The sequence below is a fragment of the Amblyomma americanum genome, chromosome 2, assembly GCF_052857255.1.
Source record: "Amblyomma americanum isolate KBUSLIRL-KWMA chromosome 2, ASM5285725v1, whole genome shotgun sequence".
Lineage (NCBI taxonomy): Eukaryota > Metazoa > Arthropoda > Arachnida > Ixodida > Ixodidae > Amblyomma > Amblyomma americanum.
The window spans coordinates 90980803-91001380 of NC_135498.1; the positions used below are offsets into that span (position 1 = coordinate 90980803).

At 49.6% G+C, this 20578-nt stretch overlaps 1 protein-coding gene across 1 annotated transcript in view; it reads right to left on the reverse strand.

Annotated features, from left to right (window-relative positions):
* Positions 1–20578, reverse strand: part of LOC144119870 (uncharacterized) — a 64856-nt gene that overhangs the window by 35873 nt on the left and 8405 nt on the right. Inside the window, exon 4 of the mRNA XM_077652390.1 lies at positions 11492–11821. Coding sequence (XP_077508516.1) covers positions 11492–11821 — 330 coding nt within the window. The remainder of the gene's footprint in view (positions 1–11491; positions 11822–20578) is intronic.

Below are 20578 nucleotides of genomic sequence, written 5' to 3' on the forward strand. Positions count from 1 at the left end.
TCGGGCGGAGAGCCCACCCTCGGAAGGGGCGAGCAAGGGGCGAGGAGAAGGCGAGGAGGTCGCGCGGCGGCGGCAAAGTTCAATGGTTGGCGGTACTTTCATGTTATCAAGGGGATTTAGCGCCTCCCGCTCGTCTCGTTCGGGAGCAGTGGTGCCGTGCGGGTACACTGTGTGTGTGTGTGTGTGTGTGTGTGTGTGTGTGTGTGTGTGTGTGTGTGTGTGTGTGTGTGTGTGTGTGTGTGTGTGTGTGTGTGTGTGTGTGTGTGTGTGTGTGTGTGTGTGTGTGTGTGTGTGTGTGTGTGTGTGTGTGTGTGTGTGTGTGTGTGTGTGTGTGTGTGTGTGTGTGTGTGTGTGTGTGTGTGTGTGTGTGTGTGTGTGTGTGTGTGTGTGTGTGTGTGTGTGTGTGTGTGTGTGTGTGTGTGTGTGTGTGTGTGTGTGTGTGTGTGTGTGTGTGTGTGTGTGTGTGTGTGTGTGTGTGTGTGTGTGTGTGTGTGTGTGTGTGTGTGTGTGTGTGTGTGTGTGTGTGTGTGTGTGTGTGTGTGTGTGTGTGTGTGTGTGTGTGTGTGTGTGTGTGTGTGTGTGTGTGTGTGTGTGTGTGTGTGTGTGTGTGTGTGTGTGTGTGTGTGTGTGTGTGTGTGTGTGTGTGTGTGTGTGTGTGTGTGTGTGTGTGTGTGTGTGTGTGTGTGTGTGTGTGTGTGTGTGTGTGTGTGTGTGTGTGTGTGTGTGTGTGTGTGTGTGTGTGTGTGTGTGTGTGTGTGTGTGTGTGTGTGTGTGTGTGTGTGTGTGTGTGTGTGTGTGTGTGTGTGTGTGTGTGTGTGTGTGTGTGTGTGTGTGTGTGTGTGTGTGTGTGTGTGTGTGTGTGTGTGTGTGTGTGTGTGTGTGTGTGTGTGTGTGTTGTGACATTCCGTGTGTGCTACGAGGATCCACGTTCGACGGCGCGGCGTAGACGGAGACCCGTGACAGCGGCATCATCAATTACCCAGCCATGCTCTTTGAGGGACGACCAGAAAAACCGGACCCGCCGCCGCCCCGGGGAAACAGGCTTTATCCTCCCCAATTTCCGGGCACATTCCAGGACAAGGGAGCTGTCAGCGGGCCAGAGCGCGCCGTACCACAGCCGACGCTATGCGTTACCGCGAAGACAACATTCTTTCCCTCCCCCCCCTTTGTCGTGGGCTATCGCCGGGAAGGCACCCACAGCTTCCCAGAAGGGCCGTGACGGACACCTGTCATGGCGGACAGGCAGTACTCGCCAAGAATGTGGAAAGACAGGCGCTAGTGAATTAGCTCCGAAGAGAGAGCCTGTGTATACTCTCACTTGAGAGAGAGTGGTGGCGTTTTTGTTGTTTATTTAGTTTGTATTGTTAACAGACTCTGGGTTCGAGGCTAAGCCCAACCCAGGGGGTGGTCCCCATCTCGCATGTTATTTTGGATTGGAGAATTGATGCTTTGGGCGGACCACTGAAAATGACCGCCCTTAGTCCTTTGTTAATCAAGTGCTTAAAAGCACATGTAAACGGATGCAGTCCAGTCTGAGCTGGGGCTCCATGCTTAGCATGTAATGTGATGCTACTTAGGCACTAACCTGCCCGGTCGATGAGTAAAGTAGTGCAAAGTTTGTTCTTTTGTAAATTCAGTTCTGCTTTTTCCAGTTTAACTCTCTGTATATGTATGTTGTAAAATTATGCTCTGCTGTCATCATCTACAAGCTCGCCTCCTGTTCATCTTGCAAGCCGAACGACACTAGAGGAAGGGTTTGTGAACCATCCTCGAAGAAACGGACGACTATTGAAATTCTACTGCATACACGCTGAGGACGACATCGTTCGCCAAGAGAGCCTTCAGTGCCGAAGCCCGACGGCGTGCAGCTTCTGCCAGCAACCGCTCGAGCCCAACTCCGGAGCCACTCCATCGCCCCCATGAAGTCGTCGGCACGTAAGCTCGGACGCCCCAGCCTCTGATGTATAACCTTAACCATGTGTAATTATTGAATATACCTGTTTGTTTAAACTGAGCCATACGGTATCTCTTTGCCTCTCCGTCCCGTGTGGACCTGCGCATTATGGGGGTCATCACACTGGTCCACACGGGACGGAGAGGCAAAGAGATACCGTATGGCTCAGTTTAAACAAACAGGTATATTCAATAATTACACATGGTTAAGGTTATACATCAGAGGCTGGGGCGTCCGAGCTTACGTGCCGACGACTTCATGGGGGCGATGGAGTGGCTCCGGAGTTGGGCTCGAGCGGTTGCTGGCAGAAGCTGCACGCCGTCGGGCTTCGGCACTGAAGGCTCTCTTGGCGAACGGTGTCGTCCTCAGCGTGTATGCAGTAGAATTTCAATAGTCGTCCGTTTCTTCGAGGATGGTTCACAAACCCTTCCTCTAGTGTCGTTCGGCTTGGAAGATGAACAGGAGGCGAGCTTGTAGATGATGACAGCAGAGCATAATTTTACAACATACATATACAGAGAGTTAAACTGGAAAAAGCAGAACTGAATTTACAAAAGAACAAACTTTGCACTACTTTACTCATCGACCGGGCAGGTTAGTGCCTAAGTAGCATCACATTACATGCTAAGCATGGAGCCCCAGCTCAGACTGGACTGCATCCGTTTACATGTGCTTTTAAGCACTTGATTAACAAAGGACTAAGGGCGGTCATTTTCAGTGGTCCGCCCAAAGCATCAATTCTCCAATCCAAAATAACATGCGAGATGGGGACCACCCCCTGGGTTGGGCTTAGCCTCGAACCCAGAGTCTGTTAACAATACAAACTAAATAAACAACAAAAACGCCACCACTCTCTCTCAAGTGAGAGTATACACAGGCTCTCTCTTCGGAGCTAATTCACTAGCGCCTGTCTTTCCACATTCTTGGCGAGTACTGCCTGTCCGCCATGACAGGTGTCCGTCACGGCCCTTCTGGGAAGCTGTGGGTGCCTTCCCGGCGATAGCCCACGACAAAGGGGGGGGGAGGGAAAGAATGTTGTCTTCGCGGTAACGCATAGCGTCGGCTGTGGTACGGCGCGCTCTGGCCCGCTGACAGCTCCCTTGTCCTGGAATGTGCCCGGAAATTGGGGAGGATAAAGCCTGTTTCCCCGGGGCGGCGGCGGGTCCGGTTTTTCTGGTCGTCACTCAAAGAGCATGGCTGGGTAATTGATGATGCCGCTGTCACGGGTCTCCGTCTACGCCGCGCCGTCGAACGTGGATCCTCGTAGCACACACGGAATGTCACACTCGCTCACCCTCCAGAAGAATGTTCTCCGAACATTGGAGTCCACGCAGCTCCCCTTATCTTTCTGAATCGCCTCGCACAGTGCGTCCGACAAAACACTTTTCGCTGCACTCAACACCACTGCACAACACCATATGCCTCCGCTGTCAATACTGGCGTCTCCAGGGGCAGCACTGATCTTTTTTTTACAGATAAACATGAAACTCAGCACCCAAGCCTCTCCTTTCTAGTCCAAACTGGACGAAATAAATTTACCACAGTTACAAAGGAGCTCCCACTTCTAGCACGATCACCGCCTTAACAGCCAAAAATGTCGCCTTTCGCTGGGACGAAAACGCGGAGAATGCCTTTGGGGCCCTGAAAAGGAAGCTAATGAGTGCACCGCTGTTGCGCCACCCGGATTTTAATTTGCCCTTCGTTATAGCCACAGATGCGTCAAAGTTCGCAGTTGGTGCCGTGCTCTCTCAGGTTATCGAGGGCAAAGAACATCCCGTTGCTTTTGCTAGCCGACAGCTGAGCCCCACAGAGCAAAAGTACGGAGCTACGGAAAGGGAGTGCCTCGCCGTTGTCTGGGCAGTAAAGCACTTCAGATGCTACCTTTACGGCCGCAAATTCAAGCTAGTCACAGACTGCCGTCCTCTGAAATGGGTGATGAGTGTCAGGGACCCTAGCTCGCGACTCGCTAGATGGAATCTACACCTGCAGGAATACTGCTTTGAAGTTGAGCACAAGTCAGGAAAGACGCATCTGAATGCTGATGCACTCAGCCGCACAGCTGCCGTGGCAGCTATAGATGAGTTTGTCCCCGTAGTCGACCCCGCCGAATTACGCACAGAGCAGTGCAAAGATCCGGACCTGAAGCGAATAATCGAAAGCTTAGAGGACGCACCGTCTCACCCCGAACAGCTAGGTTATTTCATTGGCAAAGACGGCACCCTGTGTCGGCGCACGAGGCCAACCAGGAAAGGGAGACCAGAGAAAACCGCTTGGGAGAGAGTCGTCATACCTCGGTCGTGGACAGAAAGTGTTCTTCGCGCGTTTCACGATGCGCCATGCGCCTGTCATTTTGGCGTAGCGAAGACACGCAGGCGTGTGGAGCGTTTGTACTTTTGGAGTGGCATGCGACAGGATGTTAGAGACTACTGTGCGAAGTGTCATTCCTGTCTCGAAAGAAAAACACCCAAGGGACGAAGACCAGCTCCAATTCAGCCGTTCCCTGAGGTTTCGGCTCCCTTCGAGCGGACAGGTATGGACATAATGGGCCCATTGCCCACGACCACTTCCGGAAACAAGTACATTTTAGTATTTGTCGACCACCTTTCAAAATACGCGGAAGCGGTAGCACTCCCAGATCAGAAGGCAGACACGGTTGCAAGAGCATTTGTCGAACAGATCGTGCTCCGACATGGACCCCCGAGGCAACTCTTGACAGATCGGGGAACGAACTTCGTGTCGCAGCTAATGAGGAGAGTTTGCGAGCTGCTTAAGATCGCTAAGAAGCAGACAACACCGTACCATCCGGCTTGCAACGGCGCGGTGGAGCGACTGAACCAAACCGTGGCCGGGTTCCTGTCGCATTTTGTTTCGCGCGACCAGCGGGACTGGGACTTGTGGCTCCCGTATGCAATGTTTGCCTACAATTCCGCAGCACACGAGAGCACGGGCGAATCGCCATTCCTTCTTCTCTACGGCCGAGACCCGGACCAGCCTAGTGAAGTGCCAGAGGGCCCCCGTCGTGTCCCATACGCTTCACTGGACGACTATAAGGTGGAGCTAGAATCGCGCTTGCAAGTGGCGAGGGACATCGCAAAGGAGGCCTTAAAGAAAGCGGCGAAGCGCAGGAAGGAGGTGCACGATCGCAGTGCTAGAGACGCGCCGTTTAATGTGGGGGACAGCGTGTACATTGAAAACTGCCAAAGGCAGATTGGGCTAGCTCGTAAGTTCCAGACGAAGTGGAGAGGACCGTGCGAGGTTGTCGAGAAGCTTTCTCCGGTAAACTTCAGAGTCCGAGATGTGAACCGGCGCTTGATAAGGATACACGCAAATCGCCTCAAGTCGGCACCGGTTCAGTATTCACGAAATGAGGGAAGGGAAAGCGCGGATTTTGATGGGGACAGAAGTGAAGCGGAGCGCGCAGATAGTTCGCAAGAAACGCCCTCTCCTGCATCTGTTCGGCAGGCGCCAGAGGTGACGGCCAGAATGCCACCGGATTTACTTCATGCATTGCTAGAAGAAGAAGCGCGCGAAGTTGCCGCGCAGATAACGCCAGGAGAGGCTCCTGCCACGAGCCCTCGCGAGTCCCAAAGCAGACAAAGGGGCACAGACTTACTTAGTATGACTCATGAAGGCGGATATCCGCTGCGAAATCGGAAAGCTAAGTCGGACTAATGGCGTAAACAGAGCGGAGTTTTGAACTGGTTAGAATTGTGTAATGCCACAGCTCATAACATTGCTATGTGCTTATGTGTTAAGTTATCGGAGTTGGTAGTTAAACCTTTCTGTCATTAAGTAACACCTTCACAGGAGAGCATGCAGAGCACATGCAGAACCTGCCCTACTTCCTTTCGTTATCTATATTTTTGTCTGTGCCGTGATCGTGCTAGAAGTGGGAGCTCCTTTGTAACTGTGGTAAATTTATTTCGTCCAGTTTGGACTAGAAAGGAGAGGCTTGGGTGCTGAGTTTCATGTTTATCTGTAAAAAAAAGATCAGTGCTGCCCCTGGAGACGCCAGTATTGACAGCGGAGGCATATGGTGTTGTGCAGTGGTGTTGAGTGCAGCGAAAAGTGTTTTGTCGGACGCACTGTGCGAGGCGATTCAGAAAGACAAGGGGAGCTGCGTGGACTCCAATGTTCGGAGAACATTCTTCTGGAGGGTGAGCGAGTGTGACATTCCGTGTGTGCTACGAGGATCCACGTTCGACGGCGCGGCGTAGACGGAGACCCGTGACAGCGGCATCATCAATTACCCAGCCATGCTCTTTGAGTGACGACCAGAAAAACCGGACCCGCCGCCGCCCCGGGGAAACAGGCTTTATCCTCCCCAATTTCCGGGCACATTCCAGGACAAGGGAGCTGTCAGCGGGCCAGAGCGCGCCGTACCACAGCCGACGCTATGCGTTACCGCGAAGACAACATTCTTTCCCTCCCCCCCCCCCCCCTTTGTCGTGGGCTATCGCCGGGAAGGCACCCACAGCTTCCCAGAAGGGCCGTGACGGACACCTGTCATGGCGGACAGGCAGTACTCGCCAAGAATGTGGAAAGACAGGCGCTAGTGAATTAGCTCCGAAGAGAGAGCCTGTGTATACTCTCACTTGAGAGAGAGTGGTGGCGTTTTTGTTGTTTATTTAGTTTGTATTGTTAACAGACTCTGGGTTCGAGGCTAAGCCCAACCCAGGGGGTGGTCCCCATCTCGCATGTTATTTTGGATTGGAGAATTGATGCTTTGGGCGGACCACTGAAAATGACCGCCCTTAGTCCTTTGTTAATCAAGTGCTTAAAAGCACATGTAAACGGATGCAGTCCAGTCTGAGCTGGGGCTCCATGCTTAGCATGTAATGTGATGCTACTTAGGCACTAACCTGCCCGGTCGATGAGTAAAGTAGTGCAAAGTTTGTTCTTTTGTAAATTCAGTTCTGCTTTTTCCAGTTTAACTCTCTGTATATGTATGTTGTAAAATTATGCTCTGCTGTCATCATCTACAAGCTCGCCTCCTGTTCATCTTCCAAGCCGAACGACACTAGAGGAAGGGTTTGTGAACCATCCTCGAAGAAACGGACGACTATTGAAATTCTACTGCATACACGCTGAGGACGACATCGTTCGCCAAGAGAGCCTTCAGTGCCGAAGCCCGACGGCGTGCAGCTTCTGCCAGCAACCGCTCGAGCCCAACTCCGGAGCCACTCCATCGCCCCCATGAAGTCGTCGGCACGTAAGCTCGGACGCCCCAGCCTCTGATGTATAACCTTAACCATGTGTAATTATTGAATATACCTGTTTGTTTAAACTGAGCCATACGGTATCTCTTTGCCTCTCCGTCCCGTGTGGACCTGCGCATTATGGGGGTCATCACAGTGTGTGTGTGTGTGTGTGTGTGTGTGTGTGTGTGTGTGTGTGTGTGTGTGTGTGTGTGTGTGTGTGTGTGTGTGTGTGTGTGTGTGTGTGTGTGTGTGTGTGTGTGTGTGTGTGTGTGTGTGTGTGTGTGTGTGTGTGTGTGTGTGTGTGTGTGTGTGTGTGTGTGTGTGTGTGTGTGTGTGTGTGTGTGTGTGTGTGTGTGTGTGTGTGTGTGTGTGTGTGTGTGTGTGTGTGTGTGTGTGTGTGTGTGTGTGTGTGTGTGTGTGTGTGTGTGTGTGTGTGTGTGTGTGTGTGTGTGTGTGTGTGTGTGTGTGTGTGTGTGTGTGTGTGTGTGTGTGTGTGTGTGTGTGTGTGTGTGTGTGTGTGTGTGTGTGTGTGTGTGTGTGTGTGTGTGTGTGTGTGTGTGTGTGTGTGTGTGTGTGTGTGTGTGTGTGTGTGTGTGTGTGTGTGTGTGTGTGTGTGTGTGTGTGTGTGTGTGTGTGTGTGTGTGTGTGTGTGTGTGTGTGTGTGTGTGTGTGTGTGTGTGTGTGTGTGTGTGTGTGTGTGTGTGTGTGTGTGTGTGTGTGTGTGTGTGTGTGTGTGAGAGAGAGAGAGAGAGAGAGAGACTGGCACAGAATTAAGCAACGTGTGAACTATTGTTTCGCACCGACGTGTAACACAGGATACTCCCGGATCAAGCAAACGGCCAAACTCTCGTTATTCAAAGCACCCGCCGACCCAGAGAGAAGAAGCGTGTGGGAGCGCAACCTTTGCAGAGACGACAGGAAACTCACACCTGATTGCGCTGTTTGTGAGTTGTATTTTGAGAAGCATTTTATCATCAATGACTATGTTCCTTATATTAACGGCAGGAAGGTGTGAATTCCAACGCGGGATCCCGAAGCTCACACCTGCTAAAAGAAATGAAAGGAACAGGAAATCTGCAGAGGATGCCGTGCCCAGGAAAAAGCCACGACTGTCTACTACAGACGAGCCTGATGTCCTGAACGAGCCCACGTCAAGCGAAGGCGTCGTTGTAGCAGTTGCCTCCTTGAAAGAAGCGATACTGCCTGATAAGTGCTGGACGGTTCATGAGCTACGTAACGCTGAGGGTGCGTGTTTTACGTCTTGCTCCCTGAACGCCGGCACAGGGGACGTCAGCGTGGAATAGGCAGTGTTTTTCACTGTAAACAGCATTGATGTTTTGAACTCAAGAACGATTGTGCTCGGGAAGCTTGTAAAAGAGGCGGCAGTAGTTACAATGCGGTATGTGGAAACAGTTCTGGATCAAGCATGCGCACTGCATTTGTGCAAAGGAGCAGCTCCTCATCCCGATTCCTTGTTGAGCAGCCTGACTACAACCTTACAAGACCAAATACAGTTCATGTGTGGGTCTGTTTTCAGCATTAAGTGCCTTGGAAGCGCGAAGAAGGAGGGAACGCCTTGCATCAGCTGCAAGTATTTAAGAAAGGCCCTTCTCACGCGGCAGTCGCGACTGAACAAGCGTAGGAAACTAACGGCTAAAGGTGCGTTTATACTCCGACTTCCTCGGCACGCGAGCGAGCGCCGGCGGGGGTCAGTCACGTCAGGTTGGCGACCCCACGCCAGGCGCGAATTCGGCCCTCCTACAGTCCGGCCGCTCCGACGCCGCTCAGCGGCTGCGCCAGGAGTAGCGCATGCGCAGACTGCGCAGAATGTACGACGCGCCATCTCTCGTAGGTTCGCGAAGCCATGCCGCCCCGAGGAGCACGTGGAATCGGTCTGGCCGGGCCGGCGGCGGCTGGCGCACTCGGCACGAAATAAGAGACATACCCCAGGTCTCCGTCAGCGCGGTCACAGTGCGCCGAAGCCGCCGAACGCGTCGGCGGTCAAGCGCAGTTGGAGTATAGAGGGTCTCGCTTTGGCTGACGTGACGTCGCCGTACCGCGCGCGCGCGTTGTGTCGGAGTATAAACGCGCCGAGCTGAAGCTGGAGATATGTGAGCGCAGAACCAAGAGGTTCTTGTTAAAGCTGGGAAGCCTTTAAGAACACATTCAGACTGAAAAAATCTTCTGCTAGTACTGAAGAAGCATTGGGAGCAAAAATAGAATCACTACCTCCAAAACAGCGGTTTGCCATCACATAGTGCTTTGAAGCAGCAAAAAGGAAGAGTTTATGTGGAATGCGATACAATGAATATGCTGGAGTGCATTGGAAAGTACCGTCGCATTGGAAAGTACATCTAGGACCAGTCTCTTTATAATCGGTAACTATTCTCAAGCTTAAAAAGAGTATCGTGAATACCTCCCCCCTCCTCCCAATTTCTGGTAGATGGTGTAGAAGGGCTGTGTTTGTCAATTACCGGTTCCAATACGAACAAGTATACACAAAGCAGGTTGCCAAATATTGACACATATAAAATACTCACCGACGTACTGGTGGTAACCGCGTATGGGACACCCCTGCCCGCAGGCCATATACTCTCTGAGGGTTCATACCAGATTATAAGCTTCTCCGATTACGTGCACATCAATAGTGGCTGTACACACCTTATCAAAAAATAGTACCACCATCATTTTGACTTTTCTGTCTCACAGGATTCTCAGAATTGTTTTTAACTGAAAATCTTCTTAATCGCTTTTTATTTTGTATTTCGTTTGTTTTCTGATGTAGAGCAGCCGACCTGAACCTCACAATTTTAGGATGAGGTGAGGTTGAGTGAGGCCAGCAGTGGTGTCATGAAAAGGGAGGTGAGGGCGTCTAAGAAGACCTCAAATTCAACTGATGAGGTGCGGTTGAGGGAGGTCGGCAATTTTTTTTAAAAGTTGAGGTGAGGTCCAGATTTTTGAGGTCAAATGCCCACCTCTGCCGAGCAGTAAGGACTCGGCGTGGGAATATTAGAAGCGTTTATTAACCGACATCACAACGTAGAAGCCGAGACATGTCTTCCCTGTCCGGACATCAGTTGAGTCGCACTTCCACGCTTCGGCTACCAGCATAAGGCACCATCCGTGCATGCTGGCTGTCACTTTCATTCGGCAACATCTTACGGCCTCGCATACATTGCAGGTCTGTTTTTTATGGCGTTTAAAAAGCGCACAAGTTCTGCATTCAATGTTCCGTCTGAAGTCAAAAACTACTGAATTTACTCGCACATAGTGCTCTCTTCAAGAACTGCGTAGCAGTGGGGGCGCTGTCTGCAACCTTGAAAATTGGTTGCTCTAAGCTTCCTACTCTTGCTGGAAGAATTAGTCCAAAATTTTAACTGCTTCGCCTTGTGAATATTTTTAATTTCTTTTTTTAATTACATTCGGCCGCGTATATATTTAGATGCACTTGTGCAACGAGACTTCCTTGCGTGTTCCCGAAGGCACAGGGCTCCATGCCTCAGACCATGTAGACAGGAAAGCAAGCATGCATATGTCGTTTACACAAGCTAGGTGGTACGGAGAAAAATTTTTGGGCATACGGCTGGAAATTTTTGTCTACACTCAAGGGAACACCATAAGCTGTGAAATATTTTTTTTCAATAACGCTAGGACACCGAACTTCAGATCCAGTAGAGAGAGGATATATGCGATATTTCAGCATAACTTGGAAAAGCTTCCTTGCTCCCGTCATTTCATAGAAGGTGAATACAACAGTATAAACTGACGATGCTTGTAAATTATTTCTCTCGGCAGAACTTTATATTGCGCTTGTAGTCTGCACACTGTCTGGCAGTAAATGTGCTGGCACAGTGCATCTATAAACAAGCTTAAACTGCGGTTCATGCCACAATACCAGAAGACCAAGAAACGGCTTCCTCAAAATGTGCAGCCGACATTGCAAAGGCCAAACTGCGTGCGCCTTTGGCTATGGCCAGCAGCGTATGCTGCAGCTGCACAAGCGTTCGCACATGCTTTGAGCTCCAGCTTCAGCAGAAGCAGTGACATAGAAAGGCGTGCCTGCACCGCGAAATATCCTAGCTGTGCACTGCCGCAACTTGAACAACAAGCGATGGAAAACAAAATGCTCGCTTACCAATGTTTCCAAGAGAGGATTCACCTTCGTCTGCGTAAGACGGAGACAAGGCCTATCGACGCCTACTCTTGAGAAGGGCAAGTCTCCTCACCAAAACACTGGCCATAGCCAAGTCAGTCTTTTGAAGACCATCATCTTCCCTGGTTCGTATATCCATGCTTAATGTGGACTGGAAATTTTAATTATTAACCGACTGCTTACCCCCTGTTGGAATGCAGCCGGCCTTGTGCGATGGCGAGGCCGCGGAGTGACTTGACAAACGAACTTGTTGAAGTCGCGGCACGGATCCAGCTGATCCCTGAGGAAGGCGATCAGGCTGTCCCCCATAACTGAACAGTTTGCATACTCATGGTGGCAGGTGTCGAGCCACGTGAACACCTCACGGTCAGGCTCATGGGAGGGGACTGGGTAGCGGTCCTCTGCCGTCGTCGTCTCCTTCGTCGGGTCCGGCATCGGCTCCGACGTCAGCTTCGACGGCACCTCCTTGGTAGCGGTAGTGATGGGCACGGTTGGATAACTGTTGCTCTTATCCTGCAAGCGAGAGGAAAAGGGGAAAGTGGAGGACGCTTACGCTTCGCCTTTAAGAGCGGAACGCGACAGCGTGTTGCGAAACTGCGAGGGAGTCAACGGAACGCCATTGCCTTGCCCGTTGGAGAAATCACTTAGAATCTCTAGGAGGCCCCTGAAAACAACGCAGACGCTGTTCCACACTAGCACTCATAGACGGCGGCAGTTCCATCACGCCTGTTCAGAAACTAACGACACTGTTCCGTCGCAGAAGGGTCACCTAATCGCACGCCATCTGTCGGGCCAGCGCCGTCCACGGTGAAGCGGGTTTTCAGTCGGCGCCACACGACAGCGTTACGACTGCACGCCAACCACGAAGGTAATTTACTAGAAGCGCATGGTACTCGCTTAATTCCGAAATTTGTAATTTACACGCTCATAATTGCTCATGTACGCTTCAGTACAGATCTCGAAGATACGTTTCTGAGAAACCCGTGCATTCACTACACGCGCCATTATTCATGTTCAAACGTCGAGCCGTCGCAGCGCAGTAAAAGCGACGCCGTCTCGAACGCCAAAGGCCCTGATTCGATTCCCGGCATATTCCCCGGTTTTTTTTTACTCATTAAATGTGCGTACCCTCTCATTTTACGCAGCCCCCGAATATTAACGCGCTAGCGTTAAGGGCCCCGTGTCGCAGAAAAGCCAGTGTCGTCGGCGTCGGCCGTGAGCGAAAAATGCCTCCTCCTCTTCGCAATGTACGCCACTGCCCCAATAGATAGCGCGCGACGGCAGCGCCTCCCGCTCGTCTCTATCTGGCGCAGTGGGCCCGTGCGGGCGCGCAGCAATCACGCAGTGAGCGGCAAACAACGCAGCGCACACCCAAAGCGAGTTCATTACGAAGCTTGCGGCTTGCTGCCCGTTCGTTCGGCGCGGTAGCTATGCTGGCGTTCATGGCATCGGGTTTTCCGAGAACGATGTGCCGACGAACTACGACTGCAATTGCAGTCCCGCTTGTTTCGGCAAGGCGCCTGACAGCGCTTCTACGTGCATGGTTTGCCGTTCCACGCGTCCGTTTCACCGTACGTAGCAGAGCGACTTGTCTAACGGGCAAGGCGTCGCGCTGAACGGTAGATGGCGTTCCGTGGACTCCCTGGTAGTGCTGCAACACGCTACCGCGTTCCACTCTTAAAGGCGAAGCTTAAGCGTCCTCCAATTTTTTTCCGCCGCGCGGTGCCTACAACTACGACTACTATGACGCCGACGCCTCTTCAATCGAACGAGCTGTATACGCTGTGGCGTAAAAGAAGAGCGGCGAGCTAATATTGGTAATAAAATTGTAAATTGGCACGCGGGGGCCGTACTATGTTACCTTTCCATGGTTAAGCATTAAACGCCCATCTGAAAATGAAAAGAAATGGTATGCTATGGCATTTATGCAGTATGGTGTGGTATGTTGTATGCTATTGTATTTATACAGCATGGTATGGTATGGTGTGGTATATTTCAAAGTATGGTACTCAATGGAATGGTATATGGCATGGCATGGTATGGGTATGGTATGGTATGTTGTAGGCTACAGTTTTTATACAGCATGGTAGGTATGGCATGGTATGATATGGTATAAGATTTCACAGTACGGTACTCAATGGCATGATATATGGTATGGCATGGCATGGTATGGTATGTTATAATATGGCATGGAATGGTAAGGTATGGTATGGTGAGCTATCGTGTTTTACGGAATGATATCGTTGCTAAGCACTAAAATGTGCGGTGGGATAGATGGTTTATAAATAGACGACCTTTAGAGAAATTTCTGACCATTGAAGCATGTCATGCTCTATATAGACGACCTTTAGAGAAATTTCTGACCATTGAAGCATGTCATGCTCTATATCAAGGATCTCAAACACGCAGACTGGGGACCGCACGCGGCCCAGCTGCCCCTTAAGGTATCGTCTATTTATTACGAAAGCTCGTGCCAGCTTCAGGAGTCAGCTTCAACACCAGGCTTGTTTTCTAACTGAATTAGCCCAAAAAGTTACGTCTGTAGACAGTGTACTTATTCTTCGCCGAAAGGCACTTGAGGCAGGAGCCCCTTAATCTGCGTTACCTTCAGGCGCACGTCAGCTGCCTTCAGTATCACAGAAGAAGGCAGGCGTCGGACAAATGTCTCCCTCACAGTCGCCGCTCTGCACCCGTAAACCCAAAAACGTTCCCCCACTTCCTATGGCAAGGGGACAAAGGCCTGCTTTCTTTGCATCTTCCGTACACTTCGCTGCAGCACCACAGAAAGTTGTTCGGGAGGGAACAATTTTCATACCAGAGCGCATGTCTCTGCGGAAAATGGAGGGTAGTAACTTCTGTCCTTTGCCTTTATTCCTGACTGTGAGCCGCTACCATCTATCCTGTACGAGACGAAACTGTTGTTGTGGTAATAGACACATCTAGCATACCGCGTATCCTGTTACCGTTACCGCTACTGGAGTGCTGGGAGCCCGAGCACCGCCGATGAGCACGCGCTGATTGGCCGCAATGCTGCTGGCGCGCGCGCACCTGTTAAGTACCAAGCACCCCCTGGCGCCGTCAAGGCGCTTTGCGCATGCGCATTAGCTGCGGGCGGGCTACTGGTACTCCAGTAGCCGTAACGGTGACACGGTACGCGGTATGCTAAAGTTGTCTAATAATAGACGCGGACGAACACTTCCCAGTAGCCGCGGCACATGTAATCCGTTAATTAGCCAATTACCCGTTTCCCGGAGCACTCCAGCAACAATTCCGTTTTGTTAATTTGGTTAAATACCATTTAGAAGACGAGACAGGCAACTACAGACAACTAATGAAAGATCTGAAGACCCTGAGGGAACACCTCGGATAGCACACAAAGCAGCACTATTTGAGCAGACCGGAAGAGCTGCGTGGTTTGCTTATTTTGGGGGGAAGGGGGGGGAGGGAAGGGGAGGCGATGAGTAGTGCCTGCACCCTTTGTTAAGTTCTAACCTGCTTACTTTAAGGAGTACAAAGGACGCCCATTTACCATTTACTATTGCCGCTGGATCAAGCCACGGATTTCCTGAATTCCACCAACCCTACGAAAGTCTTGTCCTCTATCATTCCTGAATCCCTGCTCTCAGCCTCACGCACATTTCCCCGTTTAAATTAGTTTAGCAGCGAAATTGAGGCTCGGAATACCAGAACATCCGAGGTGAGAAAGGCTACAAGTATGAAACGCTGCACGTTTAGCTGGTGGACATTATCATCTACCAATTTCAGCACTTGGAGATCAAGAAGTTCCAGGTAAGGCACGCAGAACAAAGACAAACTTAGGCTGGCCACCACCTTTCTTTGTTTCCTTCAGCGCTTTCAGTGAGTGCCGATAACCGCACTGCCATGCATACAAACACATCTACAAAGGCAAAGTTTGGTTGAGTAATGTCCCTCTTAGCCAAAAGTACTTTTTGCACGCCCGACAGCGCAACTTCGCTTGGAGACTTTGAAATCCACTTACGGCACACACACGCACCCGCTTTCTTGGTGAGCGTGTTTCCCATTTTTTCTTACCCTTTGCGACCTTGTTTGGAAGCTATATTAGGTACGTCACCGCGCCAAACGCCACTCGGCGGTAGCCTGCTCAAACTTGCGTTTCACTTCTGCCAAACCTATTTCAATATTTTCTACAGCCCTCGTGGCAGTAAGAACATAAGCTTTTTACAGTGAAATTTCAGTGTTCAAATGTCCCTGCCAAAGCTTCAACGCAACGGAAAGTTAGTAAAAAGCATTTTCCAACCTTTTTGGGATCAGTCGTATTTGTTCACTAAGTCGCGCGACAAGGTGGTGTGTTTAAAAGGTCGTCACACTGCGTCTATGCCGAAGAAGTACCACGTGAGACACCACTTCATGTCTTGTCATCGTGAAAAGTACAGTGCATTAACTGGAAAGATGTGTGACGACAAAGTGGATCAACTGAAGGCGTCACTCGGATAGCAGCAAGAATTTTCCAAAAGCCTACCAAAACAGCAGTAGAAACGCTGAGAGCAACCTACATTATTTCCCATCTAATTGGAAAGCATTTGACTCAGTGGAAACCTCTGCAGTCATACAGGCATTGCGGAATCAGGGGGTAGAAGAGCCTTATTTCAAAATACTGGAAGATATATATAGGAAATGCACAGCTACCACAATCCTCCATAAAGTCAGCAATAAAATTTCAATAAGGAAGGGCGTCAGGCCAGGAGACACGATCTCTCCAATGCTATTCACCGACTGTTTACAGGAGGTATTCCGAGGCCTGGATTGGGAACAGTTGGAAATAAGAGTTAATGGAGAATACGTAAGAAATCTGCGATTCGCTGACGACATTGCCTTGTTGAGTCATTCCGAAGGTGAACTGCAGATCATGATCAATGAGTTAGACAGCCAGAGCAGAATGCAGGGGCTAAAAACTAACGTGCAGAAAACCAAAGTATTGTTCAATAATCTAGCAAGGGAACCGCAGTTCACAATTGGCAGCGAGGTGTTGGAAGTGGTAAAGGAATGAATACGTCTACTTAGGGCACGTAGTGACATAGTAGAGTGGAGAGCTGGGCGAGTCGGTACATGATTGAAGAAGGAAACCCAGTGGTGTCCTGTGTTCCTTGTTCCTGTGTCTTCGTCTTTTGCGCTCCAGCGGTGTCCTGTGTTCCTTGTTTCTGTGTCTTCGTCTTTTGCGCTGGTTTCCTTCTTCAATCATGTACCGACTCGCCCAGCTCTTTACTCTACTAAATCCAGCGGTGTCATGTGTTCCTTGTTCCTGTGTCTTCGTCTTTTGCGCTGGTTTCCTTCTTCAATCATGTACCGACTCGCCCAGCTCTCCATTCTACTAAACCCAGCGGTGTCCTGTGTTCCTTGTTCCTGTGTCTTCGTCTTTTGCGCTGGTTTCCTTCTTCAATCATGTACCGACTCGCCCAGCTCTCCATTCTACTAAACCCAGCGGTGTCCTGTGTTCCTTGTTCCTGTGTCTTCGTCTTTTGCGCTGGTTTCCTTCTTCAATCATGTACCGACTCGCCCAGCTCTCCACCCTACTAAATCCAGCGCTGTCCTGTGTTCCTTGTTCCTGTGTCTTCGTCTTTTGCGCTGGTTTCCTTCCTCAACGTAGTGACAGCTGAGAGGGAAATAACTAGAAGGATAATAATGGGGTGGAGCGCATATGGCAAGTTGTCTAATATCATGAACAGCAAGTTGCTAATATCCCTCAAGAAAAAAGTGTAGAACAGCTGTATCTTATCGGTACTCACCTACGAGGCAGAAACGTGGAGGCTAACGAAAAGGGTTCAGCTTAAGTTAAGCAAAACACAGCGAGCCATGGAAACAAAAATTATAGGTGTAACGTTAAGAGACGGGAAGCAGGCAGAATAGGTGAGGAACGAAGCAAGTGTTAATGACATTTTTGTGAAAATCAAGAGGAAGAAATGGGCTTGCACAGGACATACGTGTAATGCGAAGCAAGATAACTGCTGGTCCTTAACGGTAACGGAGTGGATTCCAAGAGAAGGCAAGCGTATCAGAGAGCGGCAGAAGGTTAGGTGGGCGGATGAGATTAGGAAGTTCGCAGGCATAGGGTGACGCAGCTGGCAAAGGAGAGGGTTAATTTGAGAGAAATGGGAAAGGCCTTTGCCCTGCAGTGGGTGTAGCCAGGCTGATGATAATGACGATGAATTGAAAAATCTGCAGAATCTTTTACGCGTCAATCATATATGCAAAACTGCCTAATTGAAGCCGCAGGTGCTATCACTCATTGCATGAACAAGGAATTTGAAAAGATAACCCTTTCAAATAATACGGTTTCGGAGAGAATTACTGAGATAGGCAACGACGCTGCAAGCGCCTCAATGAAGCAATGTCGGGACTTCGAAAATATTCCTCTTGCCATTGACGACAGCACTGACATTACAGAAACGCCCAGCGTACAATCTTCATTAGGGGCGTACAGTACTGGATATTGTCCCGATGAAAGACGCCACTAGAGCAGTGGACATCATGTCTGTGCTTGAAGGAGTTGATAAATTCAGTGGTGGGAAGTAGGCGCGGTCTTTCAGGACGTTTGCGAACAAAGCTTAAAAGGCTCACAGCCATTGAGCATTTCGTGGGAGTGCACTGTATCTCGCCAATAAGCACTATGCAGCAAGACGATGAATATAATATCTGTCATGGACATTTTGTTTGGCGCAGTGAGCTCCATTGTTCAAGACACTCAACCGCCGTCAATTCACCCAGATCAGAACTCTACAGTTCCTTGAAAGAAAGAAATAAGCCGATTGCATAATCTGTCATATGAGAAGTTGCTTCATTTCCTTGCTCTTCTCGCTGACATATGTGATCACGTGAACATCTTGAACGTATAAGCTTCAGGCGAAACTAAAATAACCACGAAAATGAACGAGGACGTTCATGCATTCCAAGCCGAATTGCAAGTGTGGCAGTGCCACATAAAAGCAAAAAGCTGGACTGCAGTTTCCAACTATCAAATCACTAGGACACGTAGCCTATGAACCATGCGATGTTTTCGCCGATTTGCTCCACGATGTCGAGAAAGAATTCAAAATTCGGTTTCAAGACATATCCGCAGCCTCTCCAAAGAGTTCTAAATTTTCTCTGTACCCATCACTGTTGCGAGTCGACGATGTTGAGCCCGAGTATCAAGTGAAGCTCACTGAACAATTGAGAACCAAGTGACGATAGACGTTCGAAATCGTAGGTGTTCCGGAAATAGGCAATTTTTCCAGCACTGCTGCACCAAGCTACAAAGATGATTGCCATGTTGAGTAGTACATACTTGTGTGAGCATTTGTTCTCTTTGTTGAATATCCACAAATCTCCTCTGCGTTTAAGGATAACAGACGAGCACTAACAGCCACCACGCGAGTCGCCTGCATTCAAGGCCTAATGCCAAATATTGCATTGGGCTAGTCGGCTAGTCGGCTGGGCTAGTCGGTTCATAGTTGATGCGAATAAAAACTGCGCGACGTCGACGGATCAAGAGGAGACACAAAGACGCGCACACAAAGCGATTTATGTGTGCGTCTTTGTGTCTCCTCTTGCCCCGTCAACTTCGCGCAGCTTCTATTCGCATCAACTATTGCATTCCTTGTCACTGCTAAGCGTCGTCAGTCCTCAAGCTAGCAGCACGCATCGCACTGAAAGATAATATATTTGATTAAAAAATAAAACATCTTCTTATCAAGGTTAAATATCTTCGTAGTTCCTTTTCATTAATACGCTGCGAGACAGACGCTTCCCCCCCCCCCCCTCCCTGTTAATAAAAAAAAATTGTGATTGACCCCCCCTTTTTTTTCGCTGTTTCCCGGCTTCTGGTCCAATGAATACGAAATATTCGCAATGCGGTCCGCATTGCAATATGGGTTTCCGACCCCTCCTCCAAATATATAGTAAACGGCAAAACTGAGAGTCGCACACGGCCGCGCTGTTTGAGGCAAGCACGTGTCATTCCGCTTTATAAAGCGGGATCTGAAAACCAAATTTCCAACTACCGTCCGATTTCCATTGCTTCCTGTATATTGCAAGTAATAGAGAAACATGTGTCAAGTGTTATGAATGCATTTGTAATGAAGCATAATATATTAAGTAAATAACAACATGGAGAGGTATCGGGCACTGGAACAAAACATGTTCTATAAAAACTGCCGCATTCACTTCATTGCAGCTGAGACAACAACAAAGTGCTAATTGGTTTATTCCTCGATGTTAAGAAAGCTTTCAGCACTGTAAACCATGAAATATTGACCTGTAAGTTATATTCATATTGGTTTAGAGGCCCATTCCTTTCGTTTCTAAAGCACCCGTTCGCGTCTGTCAAGCAGGAATAGTTCGCAGCGGGAGAGCATACCATTCAGCGCAGAATTATTTACACGCATACACATAGGCTTTGCCACCGCAAGCGTGCCCAGTAAACGGCTGCACCTACACGATGTGGCCCCGCCGCGATGGCTCAGTGTTTATGCAGCTCGGCTGCTGACCCGAAAGGCGAGGGTTCGATCCCGGCCGCGGCGGCCGAATTTCTATGAAGGCGAAATTCTCAAGGTCCGTGCACTGTGCGATGTCAGGGCACGTTAGAATCTCAGGTGGTCGAAATTTCCGGAGCCCTTCACTACAGCGTGCCTCATAGCCTGAGTCCCTTTGGCACGGTAAACCCTAATAAACTAATAAACTAATCTAATCTAGACCTGCACGATGTGCAATATTTCGGCACTGAGCATTGAGCAGGTGAATAGTTTTCCTGAACTATATCTACACGAGGTGTGCACCTTTTTTTTAAACGAATGGCGTGGTGCAGAGGGTGGCATGGTACGCAACTGAAACGAATCGCGAAGTGCAGCATTGCGGGAACCAGTTCATATAGTGCAGGCGAATCGAACGGACCGCGGACCTTGAACTCTTTGGAAATGATACGCTCTTAAAAGGGCTACTCATGAGTTCATGCGACTAGCTAGAAGTTTAATTGGAAGTTTTTAAAAAAAAAATAGGACCTAAATAAGTGCGATTATATTGCTACATGGAAAAATGAATTAGATATATAGCATAACGACGGGGTTAAAATTAGGAATCCATATGCGGAACAGTGTTGAAAAAAAAAAAGGGCATACCTAGAACCCTATTCCGTCTATGACAGATAATTATTACGTGGAACCATGTTTTACGTTGCGTTCTTAACGGGCTGAGGCTGTCTATAACCTAGAGTCAAGTCTCGATGTGTGCGGCCGCGTGCGTGCCCTCAGTGTGTAA